This window comes from Macaca mulatta, chromosome 3 (genome assembly GCF_049350105.2).
Source record: "Macaca mulatta isolate MMU2019108-1 chromosome 3, T2T-MMU8v2.0, whole genome shotgun sequence".
In the NCBI taxonomy this organism is placed as follows: domain Eukaryota; kingdom Metazoa; phylum Chordata; class Mammalia; order Primates; family Cercopithecidae; genus Macaca; species Macaca mulatta.
Genome location: NC_133408.1, coordinates 185,693,914 through 185,720,902, shown reverse-complemented (window position 1 = coordinate 185,720,902; position 26,989 = coordinate 185,693,914). Strand labels below are relative to the sequence as shown.

Below are 26,989 nucleotides of genomic sequence, written 5' to 3'. Positions count from 1 at the left end.
TGCTTTTCATTTGTTTCGTGAATTTTCCTCCATCTTTTTATCGTGAGCCTATGTGTGTCTTTGTATGTGAGATGGGTCTCCTGAAGACAGCACACTGATGGGTCTTGACTCTATGCAATTTGCCAGTCTGTGTCTTTTAACTAGGGGCATTTAACCCATTTACATTTAAGGTTAGTATTGTTATGTGGGAATTTGATCCTGCCATCATGATGCTATTTGGTTATTTTGCACACTACTTGATATAATTTCCTCATGAAGTCATTGGTCTTTATATTTTGATGCATTTTTGTGGTGGCTGATACCAGTTTTTCCTTTCCATATTTAGTGCTGCTTTTAGGAGCTCTTGCAAGACAGGCCTGGTGTAACAAAATCCCTCAGCATTTGCTTGTCTGGAAAGAATTTTATTTCTCCTTCGCTTATGAAGCTTAGTTTGGCTGGATATGAAATTATGGGCTGAAAATTCTTTTGTTAAAGAATGTTGAATATTGGCCCCCAATCTCTTCTGGCTTGTAGAGTTTCTGCTGAGAGATCCACTGTTAGTCTGATGTGCTTCCCTTTGTAGGTGATGTGACCTTTCTCTCTGGCTACTCTTAATATTTTTTCTTTCATTTCAACCTTGGAGAATTTGATGATTATGTGTCTTGGGATTGATCTTCTCATGAAATATCTTAGTGGTGTTCTCTATGTTTCCTGAATTTGCATGTTGGCCTATCTTGCTAGGTTGGGGAAGTTCTCCTGGATAATATCCTGAAGTGTGTTTTCCAGCTTTTTTCCATTCTCCCTGTCTCCTTCAGTTACTCCAATCAATCGTAGGTTTGGTCTTTTTATGAAGTCCCATATTTCTTGGAGGGTTTGTTCATACCTTTTCATTATTTTTTATCTAGTCTTATCTGCATGCCTTATTTCAGCAAGTTGGTGTTCAGACTCTGATAGCCTTTCTTCCACTTGGTTGATTCAGCTATTGATATTTGTGTATGCTTCACAGAGTTCTCGTGCTGTGTTTTTCAGCTCCATCAGGTCACTTATGTTCCCTCTAAACTGATTATTCTAGTTAGCATCTCCTGTAATCCCTTATCAAGATTCTTAACTTCTTTGCATTGGGTTAGAACATGCTCTTTTAGCTCAGTGTAGTTTTTAGTACCCGTCTTCTGAAACCTACTTCCATCAATTCCTGTGTCTCATCCTCTCTCCAGTTCTGTGCCCTTGCTGGAGAGATGTTGGAGAAGAGGCGTTCTGGCCTTTGGGGTTTTCAGCGTTGTTTTAGTTGATTCTTTCTCATGTTTGTGAGTTTGTCTAGTTTTGACTTTGAGGATGCTAACCCTTGGATGGGGTTTTTGTGGGGGCTTTATTGTTGTTGATGATGCTGTTATTGTTTTCTGTTTGTTTTTCTTTCAATGGTCAGGACCCTCTTCTGTAGGGCTGCTGCTGTTTGCTAGTCCACTTCAGGCCCTGTTCATCTGGTTCACTCCCGCGCCTGGAGATGTCACTCAGGGAGGCTGGAGAACAGCAAAGATGGGTGCTTGCTCCTTCTTCTGGGATCTCTGACCTCAAGGGGAACAAACCTGATGCCAGTAGGATTGCTCCTGTATAGGTGTCTGACCACCCCTGTTAGAGGGTCTCACCCAGTTGGGTGGCACGGGGAACAGGACCCGTTTAATGAAGCACTTTGTCTGTTCCTTGGTGGAGGGGGTGTGCTTTCACTTGTCTGAGCTGCCCAGATTCCTCAGAACTACCGGGGGAAAGGCTAAGTCTGCTGGTCTGCAGAGGCTGTGACCACGCTTCCCCCTAGAGGTTCAGAATTTAGGTAAAATAGACCATTTTTTGGCCTAGATATTGTGGCCCGGCTACATTACTTTACATATGCATATTTTGAAAATCAGACTCCAAAATAATATACATTAAAATGTCATTTTAAAACTTTGTAATTGTCACTATTTTCATTATATAAAAAATTAAAGTAAATTAAGAGTGTGCTACTTGTTAAATAGAACAAAATATAATTATGTACTAGAACTGTCTGGAACATTTATATTCATCAAGCAAATGCATAATTATTATAAAGATTGTCTGAATTTAAAAAGAGATATTTATTGAGTTACACACACTGTAAGTGATGCTAGGCCTACATTGGTGAGCAAAATAGGTATCTCCTTTGTCCTCATGAAGCATCTACTATCATGGAGAACACAGAAATTATTATATAATAACAGAAATGATTTCCTAATTAAACACTATTATAAATGACATGAACAAAAATAACAGGATTCCGTGAAGGGGCATATCAGGATTTATTTAAACTGCAAGATACAAGACAATATCTACAAGAAGGTGACGTTTACCATACTTCCTAGGACTAAGCAGACCTTAACCAGGAAACAGTGAGTGAAAGAATAATCCCTGGTGATGGGATAGCATCAGTGAGGCCACTTGAGGTGAGAGAAACTCCAATATTTTTACAGATACTGAAAGACATCCAATGTGGCTATCATGATGAGGGAAACTGGCATAAGCGGAGCTGGAGCTGGATGAGCAGAAGAAGGCAGGTGTAGTGGATTGAATGGTGGGTCCTGAAGATATCAGGTCCTAATCCCTAGAGCCTGGGAATGTGATTAAGCTGAGGGTCATGAGATAAGATGTTAACCCTGGATTAACCCTACAGAAGATTAATCCTAAATGTCATCACAGTATGTTTGTAAGAGAGAGGTAGAGGAACATCAGAAACATATAAAATAAGGCAATGTGAAGATGGAACAAGAGACATTTAATGATGATGGAATTGACAACTGGAGAGACAAGGCCTCAAACCAAGGAGTCTTGGTAGTTACCAGAAACCGGAGAAGGCAAGGAACACATTATGCTCTAGACTCACTGGAGAGAAAATGGCTCTGCCAGCACCTGGATTTGAACTTCTGGCCTCTGGAACTGTTGTTAGAGAATACATTTCTGTAGTTTTAAACCACCTACTTTGTGGTAATGTTTTAGATCATTCACAAGAAACTAATATGAAAGATAGATATTTTTAAGACTGTAAGTGCAATAGGAAGGAATGGTAAGTTCTTCTACAGGGTTTGGTATTGTCTATTTAAGGGATAAAAATAAGTCAGTATAATTTCCTTGTGGATAATGGACTATAAAAGTCACTAGGGGAAGCTGGGAGACCAGTTAGAGGAGGTTACTTCAGAAGTTCCATCAAAACATGAGTAAATGATAAGCCTGAAATTCAAACCAATAAACTTAAAGCAGCAAAGAAGTTGAGCAAATATTAATAAGTAATAGGTCATTTGGCTTAATATATTCTCCTGAGGCTTTATTTAAGGGAGACTTAAATCTCCAATGATTTCTATGTATTTATCTTCTTGGCAACTATAAGGAAAGTAATAGATAAGTTTCCCAAAATACAGCAACCACATTTAATATTTGTTTGCCTATACACTTGAAACTTTTAGATTACCGACCCAACTTTAATATATTTACTTTCTTCCTTTTTATTAATCACATACACAAGTATTAATTAGATGTGTTGATCAGGAGGAGATAAACTACTACTATGTGAACTTAATATAATTCTCGAAATAAAGAAACTTAGCTTCATTGCCACTCATCCTCTTATCACATCTCCCAAAGCTGCCTATGGAGATCACAGTGTTTAGTTTATGTGGAAAGAAGTCTACTAATTCAATAGGGATATATGACACAGTTGTGAACAGGTGTTTTCTCCAGATTATAGATGTACAATTTAAAGTTTAAAGTATATATATGTAAAGTATAGATTAACATGTGATATGGTATGACCAGTATTAGGGACTAGTGGGGTACCATATAAAAGAGTGATTCATGTACATGTAATACTATGAGAGGATTATCAGATTCTAATGATTTGCCAGACACTCTTCTAGGCTCTTAATATGAATTAACAAATTTGATCATCTCAGTACTCTTATGAGGCAGGTATTTTCATTATCACTTTCTCTTAAAGGTAAAGTCACTGAGGGACGAATTACTTGACTAGGAGTAGCCAACAAGATGCTGGGACAACTGAGATTTGAATGTCAGCAGACTCACTCCAGACCTGCAAAACATTGTATTACAATATGATTTTGATTATTTTATATTATTTATATTAGCACATTCAAATAATAAAAAGAATGATTTCCATAAGATATTAGAATCTTTGAAACAACTGTCAGTCCCTTAAAGAAAACAGCCAAGCTGTCTACTAATATCTGCCACTTTATCACTGCTCACATTTTTGACTGTACTGTGTTCTTTTGAACAAACAACTGATTGAATGAGTAAATACGTAAACTAAACAATTTTAAGGCTGATTGATAAACTCAAGGCCAACCAAATTGTTGCCCAACTATAAGATTAATTATTAGAAGAAAATAAAATGTTGAAAAAAAACACCAGTCATGTTTTAGGGGAATTATGACAGTTCCTCATGCCAATTATTTCAGGGAGTTTTAGGCATTTTACAATTCATATGTCCTTGTTTGTATGGAAATAGTAGTACCTGACCTATCTCATAGGGTTGAATATCCAGGCACTATTATATGTCAAATATGACTTAGATTCTAAAATACAGTCCTGTAAGTGGGGGTGGAGGGTGGGGAGAGATGGTTTGGGGACAAAACTCTTCCATCTCAGATCACCAGGCATTAGAGTCTCATAAGGGGCAGTCAACCTAGATTTCTGACATGCGCAGTTCACAACAGGGTTCCTGTTCTTATGAAAATCTAATGCCACTGCTGATCTGCCAGGAGGCAGAGCTCGGGAGGTAACGCTCACCACCCGCTGTGAGGCCCTTTCCTTGACAGGCAATGGACCAGTACAGATCTCCAGCCTGGGGTTTGGGACCCTGTTCTAAGTTACCAAGAATTCAACACTGAATATTTGAAAAATTATTTTCTGAATTTACATGATAGATTCTACACAATTTTCAATAAGCAAAAGAGATGGGTAGATAGAGATAGGTAGATAGATAATAGATGTATAAATAGAATATGATAGATAAATGAGAAACAAGAGATCTATAGAATATCCCTAAAATTAATCTAGTTATTAGAAGCCTGTATACTGTTAATTAACATCTCCCCCTTTTCATTTCCCAAACTTCAAGTGCAAAAATTCCCTCTTTCCTCACTACACAATAAATCTTATTCAAACAAAAGAACTCTAACATAATCCTCTTAGTTATTTATTATTTAAAAGCCTTTCTTGCCCAGACCTCTATTTACATGACGTCTTCCCTGGGTCTTTACTGAGAGCTCAGAGTCCATTATCCTGTCAGCATTGTTTAGAATGCAGTGCAAACCTGTCCACTCGTTCTCACTAACCCTCATTTTGTCCTGGAGATGATCACCCTTGTTAGCCCTGCATTTGGGTGCTGAGAAGTACATGGATCAGCTAGAGCATTTCCTATACTCCCTTTTCCAATACATATGACAAAAGATGAGACATCGCTATTTATGTCTCTCTCTCTCTCTCTCTCTTTCCAAATCATGTTTATTTATTCTGGTCTGTTTATTTTAATTTACAGGCTAGTTTTAAAAATAGGGAAAATGTTTTCTTTTTTCTCAATTATGTGGTAAATTATCATGCATTGCAGTCTTCTGTGTGGAAACCTATCAAGACTTTTAAAAAGTAAAATACATTTTTATAATATTTTCTTTATTCATGCACTTACTTCATCCTCTCATATAACTTCAACTTAAAAAGCTGGTTTTCCCACACAAAAAAGTGAGCTTTAAACATGTAAAGTTGAAGAAGCTAGCTAGTTTATGCATTTGGTTTTGTGTGAAACAATACAAAAAAACACTATGCATTTTTTACTTAAAAGTTGCTAAGTTGAAAGTTCTGATATTTCTTATTAAGTGAATTAGTGGGGAAAAGTTTCCTCACAACTATTTTGTATGATAAAGAGGTTGATGTTTCAAAAACATGAAAATGAATACTTTTAGCCTCAACTGTAAATTGAGAAATTTTGTTAACTATTAAATGATTATTTTTCTTCTTTTGCAGAGAGAAAAAATGTACCAGGATTTATTGCAGTCATTAAACAACGCATTTAAGTAACATTAAGGAACCCATTTTGTCTTTATCTAGTTTAAGATATTTTAGACCATAAAACTTCCCTCATGATATTTTAAACTAAACACTCATTTCTTCGTGGAATCAGCAACATGATTTTCAAAAATTATTGTGCTTAAACAAGAGCATGAAAATTAACAAACAGAAAAACCCGAATGAACTTGAGGCAACAAAAACAGCAAAAAGGATGATCAACCAGATAGTAATTCTAAAATACAGTTTTTAAAATCAATTTCCACAACTGTCAACACGTATGATACAGTATTAATAAAGTAAGCCTAATGTCTTAGATTTAAAGATACAAAATACGTTTTATGCAGAGTATTTCCTTAAAAGTTCATGCAAAACCCCTATTTGGTAAATCAAATCAAAATGTTGCCTTGGTCTACATTCCACTTCAAGTGACACTCTCACAGAGAGTCTTTTAGTTGCAGGATAAAATAAAATAAAAAATATGGAGCAAATCAGTTTTTAAAAATATATATATTTAAAATAAAAATAACTTTTTCATAAGGCATTACTAAGAATGTTCAAATTAAAGAGCACTCTTGAAGGGTTAGACAGAACGTCTTTGGTCTGGGCTGACCAAGACAGTGCTGACTTGCTTCATGTTGGCCATGAAGCAACCGACAGGTGGCGCCAAATCCCTCCCATAAAAACCAGCACACCAGACCCCATGAGTGGCCCTCTAGGTGTGTCACACAACTCCAAAGAGAAATCTTGGCAAGGAATAGCTCATATTTTTGTGACCACCTATTGACCATCTGTTGACTATTTTCTACGACAACAACCAAAATGTTTTTCTTTTAAGCATTAAAAGTTTAACTTATTTTAAAATACAGCAAAATGAAACAAAGAAATGACCCTTTAGGAAAGTGAGCGCAGGAGACGGGAGAACATGTGCTTTGTGCTCTAGGCTTAGCTTATTCAACCATTCGAACAATACTAAGGATTCCAGGCACAGTGGCTCACCCTTATAATCCCAGCACTTTGGGAGGCCAAGGTGGGAGGATCACTTGAGGTCAAGAGCTCAAGACCAGACTGGGCAAAATGATGAAGCCCCGTCTCTACTAAAATTGCAAAAATTAGCCTGGCGTGGTGGCGGGCACCTGTAGTCCCAGCTACTTGGGAGGCTGAGGCAAGAGAATCGCTTGAACCCAGGAGATGGAGGTTGCAGTGAGCTGAGATCTCGCCACTGTACTCCAGCCTGGCAACAGAGCAAGACTCCATCTGGAAAAAAAAAAAAAAGATTTCAGAAACCATAAGAAATATCAGTCAATATATTCCTAATGACATGTTGATAATATGAAATAAATTACAAAGTGTGAGATGCATCTCCCCAGAGATTACATATAACGACCTCATATAGATCTACTTTTGTTACCATTTTCATCTCCACATGTCTTACCAGCATGAGGGTGCTCTAGGGTAAGGAAGGTGAGATGAGAACAGGGTACAAGAGCAGAAAACAAGCAATGCTTACCTGTACATGAAGATAAGAACAAAGGCAATAGTTGCTGTTTCTTTGAATAATGGACTTTAGAAAGATGATGTTTCTAATTTCTGCAACCATGACACATTTATTTCTTCATTTCTTCCAGTTTTTGCACCACTCTTTCTCCACAAACCATACATTTAAAAATTCTTAAAAAGTAGGCACAGCCAGGCATGGTGGCTTACGCCTGTAATCTCAGCACTTTGGGAGGCCAAAGTGTGTGGATCACAGGTCACGAGTTCGAGACCATCCTGGCCAACATGGTGAAATCCCGTCTCTACTAAAAATACAAAAATTAACCGGACATGGTGGCACGCACTTCTAGTCCCAGCTGCTCAGGAGGCTGAGGCAGAAGAATTGCTTGAACCAGGGAGGCAGAGGTTGCAATGAGCCGAGATCATGCCACTGCACTCCAGCCTGGGCAATAGAGTGAGACTCCGTTTCAAAAAAAAAAAAAAAAAAGTAGGCACAAAACTTCTAACAAAATAACAATATATTCCTCTCTTCCTTCTGAATACACATGCTCTTCTACCCTGGTAACCACTGCAGTCTAGGTTCCTTCTTCCATTCTGTCGCTTTGCACGCGCGCACACATACACACACACACACACACACACACACAGAGAGAGAGAGAAAAGAGAGAAAGCTACACAGCAATAATGTGTATTAGCACATATATGTTGAATTACTTTCAATAGTGCTTTATATATACCATCTAGTGCTCTCAAAGTGCTGGAATTACAGGCATGAGCCACTTCTTCCGACTTATTTTGCAATTTTTTTTTTTTTTTTTTGAGACGGAGTCTCGCTCTGTCGCCCAGGCTGGAGTGCAGTGGCCGGATCTCAGCTCACTGCAAGCTCCGCCTCCCAAGTTCACGCCATTCTCCTGCCTCAGCCTCCCGAGTAGCTGGGACTACAGGTGCCCGCCACCTCGCTCAGCTAATTTTTTGTATTTTTTTTAGTAGAGACAGGGTTTCACCATGTTAGCCAGGATGGTCTCAATCTCCTGACCTCGTGATCCGCCGGCCTCAGCCTCCCAAAGTGCTGAGATTACAGGCGTGAGCCACCGCGCCCGGCCTAATTTGCAATTTTTTATGATAACGTTCAACATTTCAAATTCTTATTTGTAACATATATTTCTTCCTTAATAAGCAGAAAACTATTCTCTGCTCAAATCTTTGGCCTGTTTTTAATTGAGTTGCTGAGTTGTCTTGAGTCTTGTTTCTTTATCAGTTTTGATGATCATTGCCTATTAATTAAACAGTGTAGATAATTTAATATAATTATTGTTATGGTTGGTTATTAATTTGCCATTTGCTGTTTTCTATTTGTCTTATTTGTTCCTGGTCTACATTTTTACATTTTTAATGCATTATTTTAGATTTAGTGTATTTTATGGTTCTGTTTTTTCTATGTTGTTTGACTTATTCGCTATAATTCCTTGTTTGCTTGTGTTTTTGTCTGCTTTCGATATTTTCTTTTTTACATTATAAATTTTAACTTATTATAATCTATTTTCAAATGATATGATACCACTTTGTGCATAGTACAAGAATCTTACAGAAGTATATTTTCATTATTTTTACTGTCCATTTAGTCATTAACGTCATATATATTATAAAACTTGCAATTGAATATTACTGTTTTTTATTTAAATAGTCACTTATCATTAGGAAATTTTTACATAATTTATCCACATAATTACCCCTTTAAATTCTTTAATCCATTTTGTATAACCAGATTTCAATTTGGTGTCATTTTACTTCTCCTTGAAAATGTTCCTTTAAATTTTTCTTCCTTTATTTTAGACATATTGCTTCACTAACTTTTGACTTACCTTATTTCCTCTGAGAAATCTGCCTTACTCATATCTATGTATGCACTGTTTGGATTTTCTCTATTTATTTATTTATTTATTTACCCCTGGTTTTAAGCACCTTGACTATAATGTGTCTTCAAATAATTTTTGTCATCACTGTATTTAGGATTCACTTAGCTTTTTGGATCTGTGGATTTAGCTTTCATCAAATTTGGAAAAATTTTTTACTATTATTTTTTCTAATAGTATCATTTCTAACTTTTGTCCTGCCCCTTCTCTCTTTCTGAGATTCCAGTTATATTTATAGTAAACTGCTCAAATTTGTTTCACAGCTCAATGATGCACTATTTATTTTAAAGTCCTTTTTCTTTTCTTCATTTGGATAATTTCTATGTCTGTTGTCAAGTCTCTTAATCTTTTATTCTGCAATTTCTAATCTTCTGCTAATTTCACCAGTTCTATTACGTATCAGATACTGTAGTTTTTATCTCTCGAATTCAATTTGCATCTTTTTATATTTCCATGTTTTATTTAACAGACTCTCATTTCCTCTAGCTTCTTGTGCATATGGAATACAGTCAAAATAACTGTTTCAGTGTTATTGTTACTAATTCTGCAGTCTCTGTTTTGGGACTAGTTTTGATTGGGTGATTTTTTCTCCTTTATCATGGGGCATATTTACATGCTTTTTTGCATACCCGGTCCTGTTTGAATAGACACAAACAGGCGATACTTATCTTGCCATGTGTGTACCTTTGCATTTCTGTAAATACTGTTGAGCTTTGTTATTGGAACAGTCAAATTACCTAAAACAGTGTGATTTCCTGTCTCACTTTTAGGTTTTGTTAAGCAGGATCAGAAGAGCACGTGTTCTGGGTCTACGTTTCCCCAGTGGTTGGGCAAATCCCCTCTGAGAACTCTACCAAATAACCTGTGAGTTAGGAGGTTTTCCACTCTGCCTGTGGAGTTAGGGACTGTACTTAGCTCCGTGTGCGTTCTGAAACCTGTTAGGTAGTTTCCTCATAAATAGGCACCGATCAGGACTCAGCTGAAAACTCAAGGGGACCGCTGCGCATCTGCAGACTGCTTTTTCTGTGCAGCTTCCTCCTCTGAGCATGCTGGCTGTGAACTCTACCCTCTTGTCCTATCCACTCTCAACTCCCTCTCCTCAACTCATTGGGAGTGCCGTGCTTGCCTGGGTTTCTTCCCACTGCCAGACAGGCAGGAAATTCTTCTTCTTCTTTTTTTTTTCCTTGAGATGGAGTTTCACTCTTGTCGCCCAGGCTGGAGGGCAATGGCACTATTTCGGCTCACTGCAACCTCGGACTCCTGGGTTCAGGTGATTCCCCTGTCTCAGCCTCCCCAGTAGCTGGGATTACAGGCACCCAGGCAGGAAATTCTTTACAGACAGGATCCTGTGTCAGTAGTAAAGCTCAGCTTGTTTGTTTCCATCTATAGGAAGAACGGCCCTTAACTGGATATCTTCAATGCCTTGAAAAATGTTGTTTGATATATTTTGTCATGATTTTGGGTTGTTTGCGCCTGGAGTGTACATTAGAATGTTATTTTTCTAGAAGTTTTGTTGCAAGCTTAAAATATAATAAATTTTAAGAATCATCTCTATTGGAATAGACTACTCCTACTGTCAAATAGGCATGTACGACATGGTAAGGAACGCTAACCAGTATATTCAATGCAATTCCTGTGTAGTTGCTGTGCAATTTTCTTGTATGCCAGTTATTAAAGAAAATAGCAATCAATATTTTAGTGTAACACAGATATAAATACACATCTTAGTAAATGGAACAGGTTTGGACTGGACATTTTAAAATTATATAAATTGAAAGATTAAAAAATGTTTCTATTAAAACATTTTATGGAGGAGACTAAAATAAATGAAAAAGTTAATCATGAATTAAAAAATAGATAAGCCATTAAAAAAAGAAAAACTCTTAATTTGAAAGATTTTTCTAAATATGCCTATTCCCACCCCTGAAATCTCAATTTGTTTTTAGTTCATCTCATTAATAAATAAGTTCTTAACCAAAAGCAAACTCCCAATTCCACTATACATTGTGTATTTTTTATTTATTTTACTGTTTTATTTGTCTTTTTATATCCTAAATTTATATTCCATAAAATTTATAGAAAAGGATGCAATTGCTATTAAGCATGGGGCTATATTGCTTGTTACTAAATCATATATACATATAAAAACAATTTGGAATACTGCTTGGCATTTTAATATTTTTATTTGCTTGGTAATTTAATTACAGTACTGTATGGTTAGTGCTCTACGTTTTTCTTCAGTAAACAATCCATTTATCTTTATTAACTACCTTATATGGAATATGTTTTCATGGAGAGGAGTAAGAAAATAAGGCCCCTCAATTTAATAAGGTTTAGTTATTAAGTGTTTAAACCTTCTAAAATCAAAATACTTGATGCCTCTTATTTGGTTTAAATGTATTGAAAATATTAAATCAGGAAATGAAAACTCCAAAGAAGACATACTCTTTGATTTGGGATACATTTATTAGCTTCAATAATTAAAACTAGTTTTAAATTTTTGCACAGAATGGCACATTCCTAACTGCCCAGAAAGAAACATTTCCCAGTTTTCCCATCATGCATTATGACAAAACAAAACTAGAGAAGCAAACACAAATAACCTCAGACACTGAGATTCTCAGATAATATAATGCCAGGATTTCAAAAAGGTAACAATTAAAAAAAAATTAGATGTTGAATGAGGAGGCAGAGCAACGTGGCCAAAGAGAAGCTTCCAGCAACTGTCCTGTGCCACAGGAACACCAAATTAAAACACTATCCACACAAAAACATCCCCATAAGGAGCAAAAAGCAGGTGAGTGATCATTACATATGTTTAAAATTGTATCAAGGAAAGAGGAACTGAAAAGGGTGGGAAAGACAGTCCTGAATTACTGACACTACCTTTTCTCCATCCCCTGTCAATGGCTACATGAATTTATGTGCTTGGGGGAGGGAGAGTGCAGTGATTGTGGCACTTTGCATTGAAACTCAGTGCTGCCCTTTCACAGGGGAAAGCAACATGCGACAGGATTCCTCTTGTGCCCATGGAGGGAGCATTTAAACCAGCTCGATCCAGAGGCAAATTGTCCATTCCAGTGGTCAGAACCTGAGTTTCTGCCAGCCTCGCCATTGTGGGCAAAAGTGCTCTCAGGTCCTACATAAACTTGAAAACTTGAAATGCAGTCTAGGCCATAAGGACTGCAATTCCCTTGCATGTCCTCGTGCTATGATATGCTGAGAGCCGGTGGATTGAGGGCACATGACCCAGTGAGACATCAGCCAGGGTGACCAAGGGAATGCTTATGCTCCGCCCTTCCCCATCCGCAGGCAGCACAGCTCGCAGCTCCAGGAGAGACTTCGCCTTTCTGCTTGAGGGAAGGAGAGAGAAGGGTACAGAGGTCTTTGTCTTGCAGGTTGGATACCAGCTCAGTCATTGTAAGATAGGGTGCCAGGCACAGTCCCGAGGCTTCTATCTCAGGCCCTAGTTCCTGTTCAACATCTCCAAATGTAACCTGGGCCAGAAGGGAACCCATTGCTTTTTAGGGAAAGATCCAGTGCTGACAGAAATCATCACCTGCCTTGAATAATCAGCCATGGTAGCCAGGCAGTATGTGGCCCTTGGGTGAGATTCAGAGCCATGCTGGCTTCAGGTGTGACCCAGAATATTCCCAGCTGTGGTGTCCATGGGGAGAGAGCTTCTCTGCCTGAGGAAAGGAGAGAGAAGAGAAAACTTTGTTTTGCAGCTTGGGTATCAACTCAGTCACAGTGGGGTAGAGCACCAAGTAGGCTCCTGGGGTCCCTGATTGCAGGCCTTGGCTCCTGGACATTTATGGACCTGCCCTGAGCCAGAGGGGAGTTCACTGCCCTAAAAGAAGAGTCTTATAACTGGCAGCATTTACCACAAGTTAACTAAAGAGAACTTGGGCCTTAAGCAAACATTGGACATAGCCAGGCAGTACTCTCTGTGGGCCTGGTAACCACAGGGAGAGACTCCTCTGCTTGAGAAAGAGGAAAGGAATAGTGGGAAGCACTTTGTCTTGCCACTTGGGTGCCAGCTCAGCTGCAGTAGAAGAAAGCACCAAATAGATGTCTAAGGATTCTGACTCCAGGCCCTGGCTCCCAGGCAGCACCCCCAGGTGCACCAGGGGCTGGGTGGGGACTAGCTGCCTTGAAAGGAAGGACACAAGCCTGACTAGATTCACCATCTGATGGCTACGAGCCTTAGGGCTCTGAGTGAGTATAGGCAAGCCAGGCTGTATTCATTGCAGGCCTTGGGTGAGAACCAGTGTTCTGCTTACTTTGGGTCTGACCCAACGCAGTCTCAGTGGTGCTGGCCACAGGAGTGCTTGTGTTACCCCTCTTCAAGATCCAAGCAGCTCAGCACAGAAAGAGAGAGACTCCATTTGTTTGAGGGAATGTAAGGGGAAAGTACAAGAGTCTGTCTGGGAATCTACAGAATTTTTACAGACCTTCCTCAAGACCACTATGGTGGTAGCTCTATGAGTCTACAAGAGCTATATCATTACTGGGCTTGGAGTGGTCACTAAAGTAGATATGGGTGCAGCGACAAAAGGTGTAGATCAAAAGACCCATGTCCCCTGGAATACTTGGAAAGCCTTCCCAAGAAGAACAAGTACAAACAAGCCCAGGCTGTGAAGACTAAAATAAATGCCTAAATTCAATTTCCAGACGCTTATTAACATCCACCAGAATCATGACCATCTGAGAAAACATGACCTCACCATACTAACTAAATAGAGTAGCAGTCACAAATTGTGGAGAGAAGAGATATGTGAGCATTCAGATAGAGAAATCAACATAGCTATTTTGAGGAAGCTCAACAAAATTCAAGACAACACAGAGAAGGAATTCAGAATCATATCAGATAAATTCAACAAAGAAGTTAAAATAATTAAAAAGAACTAAGTGGAAATTCTGGAGCTAAACAACTTAATTGACACTGAAGAATGTGTCAGAATCTCTTAACAGCACACTTGATCAAGCAGAATGAGTAATTAGTAAGCTGAAAGACAGGTCATTTGAAAATAGCCAGAGGAGACAAAAGAAAAAAAAAAACAATGAAGGACAATTACAGTATCTAGAAAATTGCCTCAAATTGACAAATCTAAGAGTTATTAGCCTTAAATAGTGGGTAGAGAGACAGATCAGGGTAGAAAGTTTATTAAAAGGGGTAATAACAGAGAACTTCCTAAATCTAGGAAAGATATCAATATTTAAGTACAAAAAGGTTATGGAACACCAAGTATTTCTTATTTTTAACACAAATAAGAATACCTCAAGACATTCAATAATCAAACTCTCAAAGGTCAGGGATAAAGAAAGAATCCTAAAAGCAGCAAGAGAAAAGAAACAAATAACATACAAAGGCCCTCTAATACATCTGATAGTAGACTTCTCAGTGGAAATCTTACAGACCAGGAGAGATTCGCATAATGCACTTAAAGTGCTGAAGGGAAAAACTTTTATCCTAGAATAATGTATCTAGAGAAAATGTCCTTCAAACTTGTAGGAGAAATAAAGACTTTTCCAGACAAACAAAAGCTGAGGGATTTTATCAACGCCAGATTTGTCCTTCAAAAAATCCTAAAGGGAGCTCTTTGATCTGAAACACAGGACATTAGTGAGTAATAAGAAATAATCTGAAGGTACAAATCTCACTGGGAACAGTAAACACAAAGAAAAACACAGAATATCACAAATTTATTATTGTGGTATGTGAACTACTTATGTATTGAATAGAAAGACTAAAGGACAAACCTACCAAAAATAATAACTACAACAACTTTTTGAGACATAGACAGTATAAGAAAATACACAAAGTGACCACAAAATGTTAAAGAGTTAAAAAGTGAGGGGATCAAATTAAAGTGTAGAGTTGTTAATAGTTTTTTTTTTTTTTTAGCTTGTATGTAGTTTGCTTGTTTATGCAATCAGTGTTAAGCTGAAAAAAGTTAAAAAACACAGTAACATGAAATTGAAAAACTTACAACAGATACACAAAAAAATAAAAAGCAAACAAACCATACTACCTGAGGAAGTCACCTTCACTAAAAAGAAGACAGGAAGGAAGGAAAGAAGGAAGAGAAGACAACAAAACATCTAGAAAGTAAATAACAAAATGGCAGTCATAAGTCTTTACTTATCAGTAATAACATTAAATGTAAAAGGACTAAACTCACCAATCAAAAGACATAGAGTGGGTAAATAAATAAAATAAAAAGAACAAATGATCTGCTGCCTATGCAAAACATATTTCACCTATAAAGACATTCATAGACTGAAAATAGTGTATGGAAAAATATATTCTATGTAAATAGAAACCCAAAAGAGCAAGAGTAGCTATACTTATATTAGACAGAATAGATTTCAGGACAAACCCTGTAAAATGAGGCAAAGCAGATCATTATAGAATGATAAAGGGGTCAATTCAGGAAGAGGATTTAACAATTCTAAATATATATGCACCCAACACTGAGCACCTACATATACAAAGCAAATATTTTTAGAACTAAATAGAGAGACTCTAACACAATAATAGCTGGAGACCTCAACATCTCCTTTCAGCATAGGTCAGATGTCTCAGACAGAAAATCGATGAAGAAATGCTGGACTTAATCTGCACTATAGAACAAATGGACCTAATAGATATTTACAGAACTTTTCATCCAACAGCTATAGAATACACATTCTTCTCCTTAGCACATAAATTCTTCTCAAGTATAGTCCAATGTTACATCCCAAAACAAGTCTTAAAATATTCAAAAAATTGAAATAAAATCAAGCATCTTCTCTGACCACAATGGAATATAACTAGAAATCAATAACAATAGGAATTTGGAAAACTATACAAATATGTGGCTATTTGCTCCTGAATGACAATATGCTTCTGAATGACCAGTGGGTCAATGAAGAAATTGAGAAGAGAGTTTAAAATGTCTTGCTGCAAACGGAAATGGCTACACAACATACAAAGACCTATGGATATAGTGAAAGCAGTACTAAGGGAGGAAAATTACAGCAATAAGTGTCTACACCACAAAAACAAAAAAACTTCAAATAAACAACCTAATGATGCATCTTAAAGACCTAGAAAACGAAGAGCGAACCAAACTCCAAATTAGTATAAGAAAAGAAATAATACATATTGGAGCAAAAATAAATGAAATTGAAATAAAAATAATTAAATATCAACAAAATAAAAATTGTTTTTTAAAGAGAAGCAAAATAAATAAATCTTGAGTCTGATTCAATGAGAAAGAAAGGGTGAAGACCCAAATAAATCAGTGATGAAAACGCTGACGTTACAACTGATACTGCTGAAATTCAAAGGATCTTTAGAGGCTACTATGAGAAACTATACGCCTAATGAATTGGAAAGCCTGGAAGAAATGAATAAATTCTTAGACACATACAATCTATCAAGATTTTTTTCTTTCTAACTTTTAGGTTCAGGGGAGAAATATGCATGTGTGTTACATGAGTAAATTGCATTTTGTGGATGCTTTATGTACAGGTTGTTTCATCATCCAGATGATAAGCATGGTACTTGATACTTTCTCAATCCTTACCCTCTTCTCATCTTACACTCTCAAGTAGGCCGTGGTGTCTATTATTCTCTTCCTTGTATCCATGTGAACTGAATGTTTCCCTATTTATATGTGAGAACAGTGGTATTTGGTTTTCTGTTTCTGTGTTAGTTTGCTTAGGATAATGGCCTTCACTGAAAGTGCATCCATGTTGCTGCAGAAGACATGAATTTATTCTTTTTATGGCTGTGTAGTATTCCATGGTGTATATGTACCACATTTTCTTTATTCAGTCCACAATTGATGGGCATCTAGGTTGATTCCATGTTTTTGCTATTGTGATAGTGCTGGAATGAACATCCGAAGTTATATATATTTTAGTGGAATAATTTATTTTCCTTTGGAGACACACCTAGTAATGGGATTGCTGGGTCAAATAGTAGCTCTGTTTTAAGTTATTCAAGAAATCTCCAAACTGCTTTTCACAATAGCTGAACTAATTTATATTCCCACCAACAGTGTATAAGCATTCCTTTTTATATGCAACCTCGTAGCATGTGTTATTTATTTACTTTTTAATAATAGCCATTCTGAATGGTGTGAGATGGTATCTCATTGTGGTTTTAATTTGCATTTCTCCAATAGTTTGAGATCTAGAGCATTTTTTCATATACTTGACTGTGTGTATGTCTTCTTTTAAGAAGTGTCTATTCATGTCCTTCACTTATTTTTAATGGGGTTACTTGTTTTTGCATATGAAAGTTTCTTATAGGTTCTAGATATCAGACTTTTGTCAGATGCATAGTTAACAAATATTGTCTCCCATTCTATAGGTTGTCCTGTTTACTCTGTTAATAGTTTCTTTTACTGTGCAGAAGCTCTTTAATTAGGTTCCACTTGCCAATATTTGCTTTTGTTGCAATTGCTTTTGGCATCTTTGTCATAAAATCTTTACCAGGGCCCATGTCTAGAATGATATTTCTTAGATTTTCTTGTATAGTTTTTATAGTTTTAGGTTTTACATTTAAGTCTTTAATCCATCTTGAGTTTATTTTTGTGTATGGCAAAAAGAAGGGGTTCACACTCAATCTTCTGCATATGGCTGGCCGGTTATCCCAGCACCATTTATTGAATAGAAGTTTCTTTCCTTTTTGCTTGTTTTTGTCAACTTTGTTGAAGATCAGATGGTTGTATATCTGTGGTTTTAGTTCTGAGTTCTCTAACCTGTTTCATTGGTCTATGCATCTGTTCTTTTTTTACCAGTATCACATTGTTTTGGTTACTGTAGTCTTGTATTGTAGTTTGAAATTGGGAAACCTACCAAGATTGAATCATAAAGAAATTAAAAACCTGAACAAACTAATAACAAGTTATGAGATCAAAGTCAAAATAAAAAGACTCCTAGCAAAGAAAACCCAGAATCCTATGGCTTCACTGCTGAATTTAACCAAATAATGAATACTAATCCTACTTAAACTATTCCAAAAAAATAGAGGAGGAGGGAATATTTCCAAATTCATTCTATGAGGACATTATCACCCTCATACCAAATCCAGGCAAAGATCCATCAAACCAAGACAACTACAGACCTATATCCCTGATAAGGATTTAAGGAAAAAATTTCAACAAAATACTAGCAAATTGAATTCAACAACACATTAAGAAGATCACTCATTACAACTTAGTGAGATTTATCCCTGGGATGCTAGGATGATTCAGCGTATACAAAGCAATCAGTGTGACATATCATATCAACAGAATAAAGGACAAATACCATATGATCATTTCAACTGATGCTGAAAAAGCATCTGATAAAATTCAACATCTCATCACAACAAAAATCCTCAAAAAAAAAAAAAAAAAGAGTACAAAAAAACTAAACACAATAAAAGCCATATGTGACAGACCCACAGCTAGTATCATACCACTACTGAATAGTAGTGGTAGAAGTAGTATTCAGTAGTGGCAGAAATATTCAGTAGTGGTAGTAGTATTCAGTAGTGGTAGAAATAGTATTCCAGTACTACCAGTCCTGGAAGTCCTAACTAGAGCAATCAGATAAGAGAAAGAAATAAAGGGCATCCAAATTAGAAAGGAAGAAGTCAAATTATCCTTGTTCACAGATTACATAATCTTATATTTGGAAAAAGCTAGGCTCCACCAAAAAATATTAGAACTGATAACAAATTCTGTAAAGTCTCAGCATACAAATTCAACATACAAAAATCAGTAACATTTTATATGCCAATAAAGAACAATCTGAAAAAAAATTAAGAAAGTAATCTCATTTGCAATAGTTGCTAATAAAATAAAATACCTAGGAATAAACTTAAGAAATGAAAGATGTCTACAATGAAAACAATAAAGCATTGATTCAAAAATTGATGAAGACACAATAAAATAGAAAGGTATTCCACGTTCATGCATTGGAAGAATCAATATTGTTAAAATGTCTATTCTACCCAAAACAATCTAAAGATATAATGCAATCCTTATCACAATACCAGTGACATTCTTTACAGAAATAGAAAAAATATTGTAAAATTTATGTGAAATCACAAAACACCCAGAATAACCAAAGCTTTCCTAAACAAAAATAATAAAACTGCAGGAATCACATTATCTGATTGTAAATTATACTACAGAGCTATAGTAAACAAAATGGCATGTTACTGGCGTAGACACATACACATATATCAGTGGAACAGCATAGAGAACCTAGAGACAAATCCATACTTGTAAAATGAACTCATTTTCAATAAAGTTGCCAGGAATATGCATTGAGGAAAGAATGGTTTTTTCAATAAATGCTGCTGGAAAATCGGGATATCCATATGCAGAAGAATGAAACTAGGCCATTATCTCTGACTATATACAAATATCCAATCACAATGGATTAAAACTAATGGGTTGAAACAAATGGATTAAAATGGACTGATAGTGAAGACCTCACACTATAAAACCCCTAAAAGAAAACATTGGAGAAACTTGCTAGGACATTGCACTGGGCAAAGATTTCTTGATTAATACCTCACAGGCACAGGCAACCAAAGCAAAAATAGACAAATGAGATAATATCAAGTTTAAAAACTTCTTCGTAACAAAGCAAACAATCAACAAAATGAAAAGGTACCTCACAGAATGAAAGAAATTTGCAAACTACCACCTGACAAGGTATTATTAATCAGAATATAGAAGGAGCCAAATAACTCTATAGGGAAAAAATCTAATAATCCAATTTAAAAATGGACAAAAGATCTGAATAGACATTTCTCAAAAGAAGACATGCAAATGGAAAACAGGCAAATGAAAATATGCCCAACGTCACTGATAATCAGAGAAATAGAAATCACAACTACAATGTGATATATTTCACATTTCATATTTTAACACGTAGTTAAAATGGCTAAGATCCAAAAGACAGGCAGTAATGAATACTGGTGAGAATGTGGAGAAAAAGGAATCTTTGTACACTCTTGGTAGGAATGTAAATTAGTGCAACCACTATGGAGAACAGTTTGGAGGTTCCTCAAAAAATTAAATATAGAACTACCAGATCATCTAGCAATCTCACTACTAGATACAAAAAAGAAAGGAAATCAATATATCAAGGAGATAACTTGCACTCCCATGTTTATTGCACTACTAGTCATCATAGCTAGGATTTGTAAACAGCCTAAGTTTTCATCAACAGATGAATAAAGACAATGTGGTCCATATACACAGTGGAGCACTATTCAGCCATAAAAAAGAATTAGATTCTGTCATTTGCAACAACATGAATGGAACAGGAGGTCATTGCATTAAATGGAATAAGCCAGGCACAGAAAGACAAATGTTGTATGTTCTCACTTATTTGTGGGAGCCAAAACAATGGAACTCGTGGACATAGACAGTATTATGATGGTTACCAGAGGCTGGAAGGGGTAGTGAGTTGGGGAATGAGGTAGGTTAATGGGCACAAAAATACAGTTAGACAGAATGAATAAGATCTAGTATTGGATAGCACAACAAGTTGACTAAAGCAAGCAATAATTTATTGTACATTTTTAAATAACTAAAAGTAAAATTGGATTGTTTGTATCACAAAGGATAAATGCTTGGAGAGAAGAAAACTCTGTTTACTCTGATGTGATTCAGACACATTGTTTGCCTGTATCAAAATATCTCATGTACCTCATATATATACACCTACTATGTGCATACAAACATTAAAATAAATACTTAAAAATGAGGCAGAGTAAAATTGAGTAAATTCTTATGGTTTCAATATGTAGTAAATTTTGCCTTTATTTTTTGAAAATAGGCTACATGAAAATGCAGAAGTTTCTAAATCCCTATAATTGGTCTTTTGATGCTCTGATGCTGAGATTTACAGCCTACACCAGGGATTCTCCATGGAAAGAGAATGCCCTGGGTTCTGCCAGAATTAATAGAGAGGTTTTGTTTTTCTAACTTTACTTACCTGCCCATGAGGCAGTTCAACTGTGAGAGTTACTTTAGGAGCCTAATTATGTACCATTGAATCCTGACTCTTACACCACGTTTATGGCACTAGTCAAACTGCTTATTTTCTGTAACTTGGGATCTTCAACTGTAAATATTAATCCAAACTAAATCACTGGATTGTTTGGAGGATGAAATAATACAAACCACATAAACTGCTTACAGCAGTGCTCAACATATTGTAAATCCGGAATAAATGTTAAACAGATATTAGTTACCATATTAATAATTAACTATTATATACACAGAGCTATACTTACTAATGGAAGTGTTTTATAACATTTAGAAGCACTGAGACAGAAAGAGTTGAAAATTTTAAGTATAAATAAGAAAACTGGGCATGCACTCTCCACAACTCATCAGAGGATGAGTAGGCAAATATGCAAAGCGTGAATTCTTCTCATCCTTACTTGATCCTGCCCTATTGCACCTCCATGTATGTATATTCATGAAGTGATTGTCAATACCATGAAATAGCTAAATGAAGTGGCTGGAAGTCTTTTAGGCAATTCTCTGTAAAGTAAAGTGATATAAATGGCAGAACATTCAGAAGGAATTTTGACTAGAGTAACAGGAAGCCAGGAATTAGCAGTGGGAGGAAGAAAACCCACAAGTGCATGGAGTTACTCTAAATAAAAGTCTGTATTTGGACTGTTAATTTTATACATCAACCTGCTGGTTAACATTTCATTTCAGAGGCAGATTTGACCACCACATAAGTAGGCATAAAATGAGAACATAGACATCTCTTTTTAAGTTGAACAAATCTTACTTTAAACATAAGAAAAGAGAAAGTAGCTAACGTGTGGCCTTAGACAAATACTAAACAGCAAAGGAAAGGGAATTACCCACCAATGTGTTTATAGAATTGTGGCATTAACTCAGAAGGCCCAGAAAAACATCTTGAAATAATCTACTGCTAACCAAAAGGTTATCTGAAGAAAGTTCTAATATTTTTTAAAAGTCGAAAGCTGCTGTAGAAACAGGAGTAGAACAAAACAGGTATAGATAAAGTGGCAAAGAGGTGCATGAACAGGAGACATATTTTTAAATATCATAGAAAAATATATTCATTTGTAATCTGATCGAAGTACTCACTGCAGTTTAAAGAAAATTCATTAAAATTATAATTTTCAGGGTAAACTGAGCACATTAGTAAAATCCATGCAGAATAATGAGATAAGCTAAAAATCTTAATCAGAAATCAGATTTCTCTGTTGTATACTACAATCTAAGGGACAGAGGAACATTATCTGTAGACTTGTGGTATAAAAAAAGAATTGTAATTTTTATATGCACCTAATTAATACTTCACTTGTGAAGGTAACACCCAAATTTGTAATAGGCATGAACTCCAATAATATGGCATTACAGTGCTTTTTATTAAAAGCAAGTAAGCAAACAGACAGAACTATTGAACTCCAACCAACCAAATGGTAAAATGTCAAACTTCATTTGAAGCTATTTGTAACAACAACGTCCAATTTCTGAAAGTCAATTTATTTCTCTGAAAGTACATTTAGAATAGTGTTCTAAATTTTTAAAATAATATGTACAAACGTAAAATGTATCTAGAAGTATAAAAACAATCTAATACGCTTTGTTGCCCCAGAGGTGGTGTGGCAGTGATGTTGTAGTTGTGACTTCTTGGCAAAGATGAATTATATTTCCCGGAATTCCTTTTTCTGCATGTTTCTTGTTAGGATGGGACACCACAGACATTTTAGTGTGAAATTTGGAGGGTAGAAGTAGAGCAGCAGTCATTTTATAATGCTTGGAAGGTTGGGGTGCGGTCATCAGTGACTCTTGTCATTCTTCCCCATTGTCCCCCATTTGCTGGCTCGCTTTTTGTGGATGTGAGGCAGCAGCCAGGACTGTCACTGCTACGCCTTTCCCTGGATCCCCAGTCAGCCTCTCTGACGCTTGAGTCAGGTGCGTGTTCAGCCCCTTGATGAAGGAAAGGTTCCAGCTTCTTCTGCAGATCATTCACATCATCAAAGTTAGAGGTTTGAAAACTGAGAGGAGTTTCAGTTTCCCCTTGTGAGTTTCAGCTTCTGCAGGTGGCTTCCACGTTGACCTTGCTGATGGCCACTTGACATTTGTTTTCCTTTCTGTCTCACAGACTTAAAACTCTACTGTCAGTCACAAAGTCAACAGCATCACAAGGACTCTTTGACCTTATCCTAAAATTGTGTTGGTCAGACCCCCGCAACAAATATATATTTAGCCATATCCCATTGGTTTTGCTTCTTTGATCGAAAAAAGCCTAATACAGAAGGCAACTAGATGACAGAAGATACAGTTAAGATGTGCCTTTTAAAAATTATAACCTTGAGTACCTTTTGATTTTGAAACGCATATAAGGTATATAGCCAACTTTTATTGAGTGTTTGCCATGTGTTTGGCATTGTTCTAAGTTCTCTATATGCCTTTATTCTACTAACAGTAAGACACAGTTATTTAGATTCATTGTTTTAAGTGAGGAAACTGTATTTCAGAGAGGCTAAGTAACTTGTTAAGGTTTAGACAGCAAGAAACTACCAGGTTAAACTTCCAACTCAGGTAATTTAGATCACGAAGCTAAACCTTTAACTCATTTGCATCTTTCTTAATCACCTCACCTGTTCTTTGTCATCTATTTTATAATAGTAACACAGGTTATTTTTACCTAGCAGTCATTATACACTTTGAAATTCAAAGTTATCAAAAATATTTCCTTGTGTGTACAAAATTACTAAAAAATTGATAAATCGTTTTTGATGTTTCCTTCTTTTTCGACAATATCTGAATTTTAAGATCAGATCTGTTCAGATCTTTTGCCTATTTTAAAATTGGAAGTTGTACTTTTTGTTTCCTTACTGTTGAGTTTTAATCATTATTTGTATATTTTGGATACAAGTCTTTTATCAGACAGGTGACTTTCAAATATTTTCCTCATTCTTTGGCTTTTGTTTTGATTATCTTAACAGTGTCTTTCACAAAGCAAATTTTACTTTTAACATAGTTCAACTTATGACTTTTCTCTTTCATGAAAAATGTTTGGTCTTTTATTTTAAAATACGTAGCTAAACCCAGTATCACCTTTCTTCTATATTTTCTTGCAGAAATTTTCTGATTTTTAAGTTTACATTTGGATCTATAATGCATTTAAAATAATGTTTTGTCTATAATGCATTTAGAATGTTATATCTGTGTTTAGGTTCAATTATTGCATAGACGTGTCTAATTTTTCGAGCACATTTTCTTGAAAAAACTTTGCCCATTGAATTGCCTTTGATTCTTTGCCAAAAATCAGTCGACTGTTTGTAAGGGTGTATTTTTGAACTTTTTTTTTTTTTTGGACAGGAAGTAGAATTTATTGGTGGGTATTAAGTGGGGGCAGCATATTGGAAGCCCTCATGAGTGCAGGGCCCGCCATCTGTCCAGAGGACCACGATTGGGGATGTACTTGACCCCACAGCCATCTGGGATGAGCCGCTTTTCAGCCTCCATGTCTTCAAATTCATCAGCATTGAACTTGGTGAAGCCCCACTTCTTTGAGATGTGGATCTTCTGGCGGCCAGGAAACTTGAACTTGGCCCTGCGCAGGGCCTCAATCACATGCTCCTTGTTCTGCAGCTTGGTGCGGATGGACATGATAACTTGGCCAATGTGAACCCTGGCCACAGTGCCCTGGGGCTTTCCAAAAGCACCTCGCATGCCTGTTTGGAGCCTGTCAGCCCCAGCACAGGACAACATCTTGTTGATGCGGATGACGTGGAAGGGGTGCAGCCGCACCCGGATATGGAAGCCATCCTTGCCACACCTTTTTACCATGTACTTATTGGCACAAATTCGGGCAGCCTCCAGGGCTTCAGAGGACAGCTGCTCATATTCATCTGACACCATGTGGCCACAGAGCGGAAACTCATCCACTTTTGCTTTCTTCCGCCCCAGGTCAAAGATGCGAATCTTGGCATCAGGGACACCTCCGCAGAAGCGAGACTTTGGGTGCGGCTTGTTCTTACAATACCGGTAACAACGGGCGGGGCGGCGGCCCATGGCGACACCAGGATCTTCAGTGGCGCGCCGAAGGGAAAGAGCTTGAGCTTTATGTTCTATTCCGTTGATCTATGTGTCTATTCTTTGACCAATACCATGCATTCTTGATTACTGTATCTTTATTGCAAGTCTTACAATTGGGCAGTGTGAGCCTCCAAATTCGTTCTTTTCCTTCAAAATGTTCTCGGCTATTGTAGGTTTTCCCCCTTTCAGTGCATATTTTAGAATTAGTTTTTGATATACATAAAATATCTTCTTATGATTTTGACTGTAACTGTGTTGAATAAATAGAATGATTTGGAAAAAATTGACATATTAGCAGTATTAAGTCTTCCATTCCATGACACAGAATATCTTTACATTTATTTAGATCTTTGATTTCTGTCATCAGAGTTTGTGCATGTAGATATATCCTACATATAGATCCTATATATATAGTGTTAGATTTATCCTGGAGTATTTCATATTTCTGATACATTTGTATTTTGTATTATTGTCTTTAATTTAAATTACTTCATTGTTGGTATATCAAAAAGTAACTGACTTTGTATATTTATCTTGATTCCTATGACATTGCTTTACTTGAACATTAGTTTCACTTCTTTTGTTGGTCTTTGGAGTTTCTGCACAGGAAATCTTGTCATCTCTGGACAATTAAAGTTCGATTTCTTTTTCAATATCTATATGTTTTCATTCCTTTTCTTGTATTTTATCATTAAATAGACTTTCAGTATGAGTTTTGAATAGAAGTAAACAAGGTATTTTTGCCCTGTTCCTGAACATGAGGAAAATGTCCAGATTCTTAATACTACATATGCTATTAACTGTATGTTTTTTGTAGATATTCTTTATCAGGTTTAGGAAATTCTCCTCCTTTGTTGAAAGTTTTATCTTGCATGAATACTGGCTTTTGTCAAAGGATTCTTTCACATGAATTGATCTGATAATATTGTTATCGTATTTCTTATTAGCCTGTTGATGTGGTGGATTATTTTAATTTACTTTTGGATGATGAACCAGTCCTATATATCTGAAACAAATTTCACTTGGTGATAAAATTATTTTTATGAATTATTCCATTACATTTGCTAATATTTTGGGGAAGTATGTTGCATCTGTGTTGATGAGAGATATTGGTGTTTAATTTTTCTTTCTTGTAATGTCTTTAATCTGGTTTTGTTATTCAGATAGTGCTGACCTAATAAAATGAGTTAAAAAGTGTTCACGGGCCGGGCGCGGTGGCTCAAGCCTGTAATCCCAGCACTTTGGGAGGCCAAGCGGGCGGATCACGAGGTCAGGAGATCGAGACCATCCTGGCTAACACGGTGAAACCCCGTCTCTACTAAAAAATACAAAAAACTAGCCGGGCGCAGTGGTGGGCGCCTGTAGTCCCAGCTACTCGGGAGGCTGAGGCAGGAGAATGGCGGGAACCTGGGA

General features: G+C 36.5%; 1 protein-coding gene across 1 annotated transcript; it reads right to left on the bottom strand.

Annotated features, from left to right (window-relative positions):
- Positions 1-24,836: 24,836 nt before the first annotated feature.
- Positions 24,837-25,591, bottom strand: LOC707414 (large ribosomal subunit protein uL16). The gene has a single exon (XM_015135160.3). The coding sequence runs from the start codon at positions 25,550-25,552 to the stop codon at positions 24,908-24,910; it is 645 nt and encodes a 214-aa protein (XP_014990646.2). The 5' UTR covers positions 25,553-25,591; the 3' UTR covers positions 24,837-24,907.
- Between the last annotated feature and the right edge of the window lie 1,398 nt (positions 25,592-26,989).

Excerpts from the sequence above, each read along its gene's own strand:
- LOC707414 (XM_015135160.3), bottom strand. The coding sequence starts at position 25,552 with ATGGGCCGCCGCCCCGCCCGTTGTTACCGGTATTGTAAGAACAAGCCG.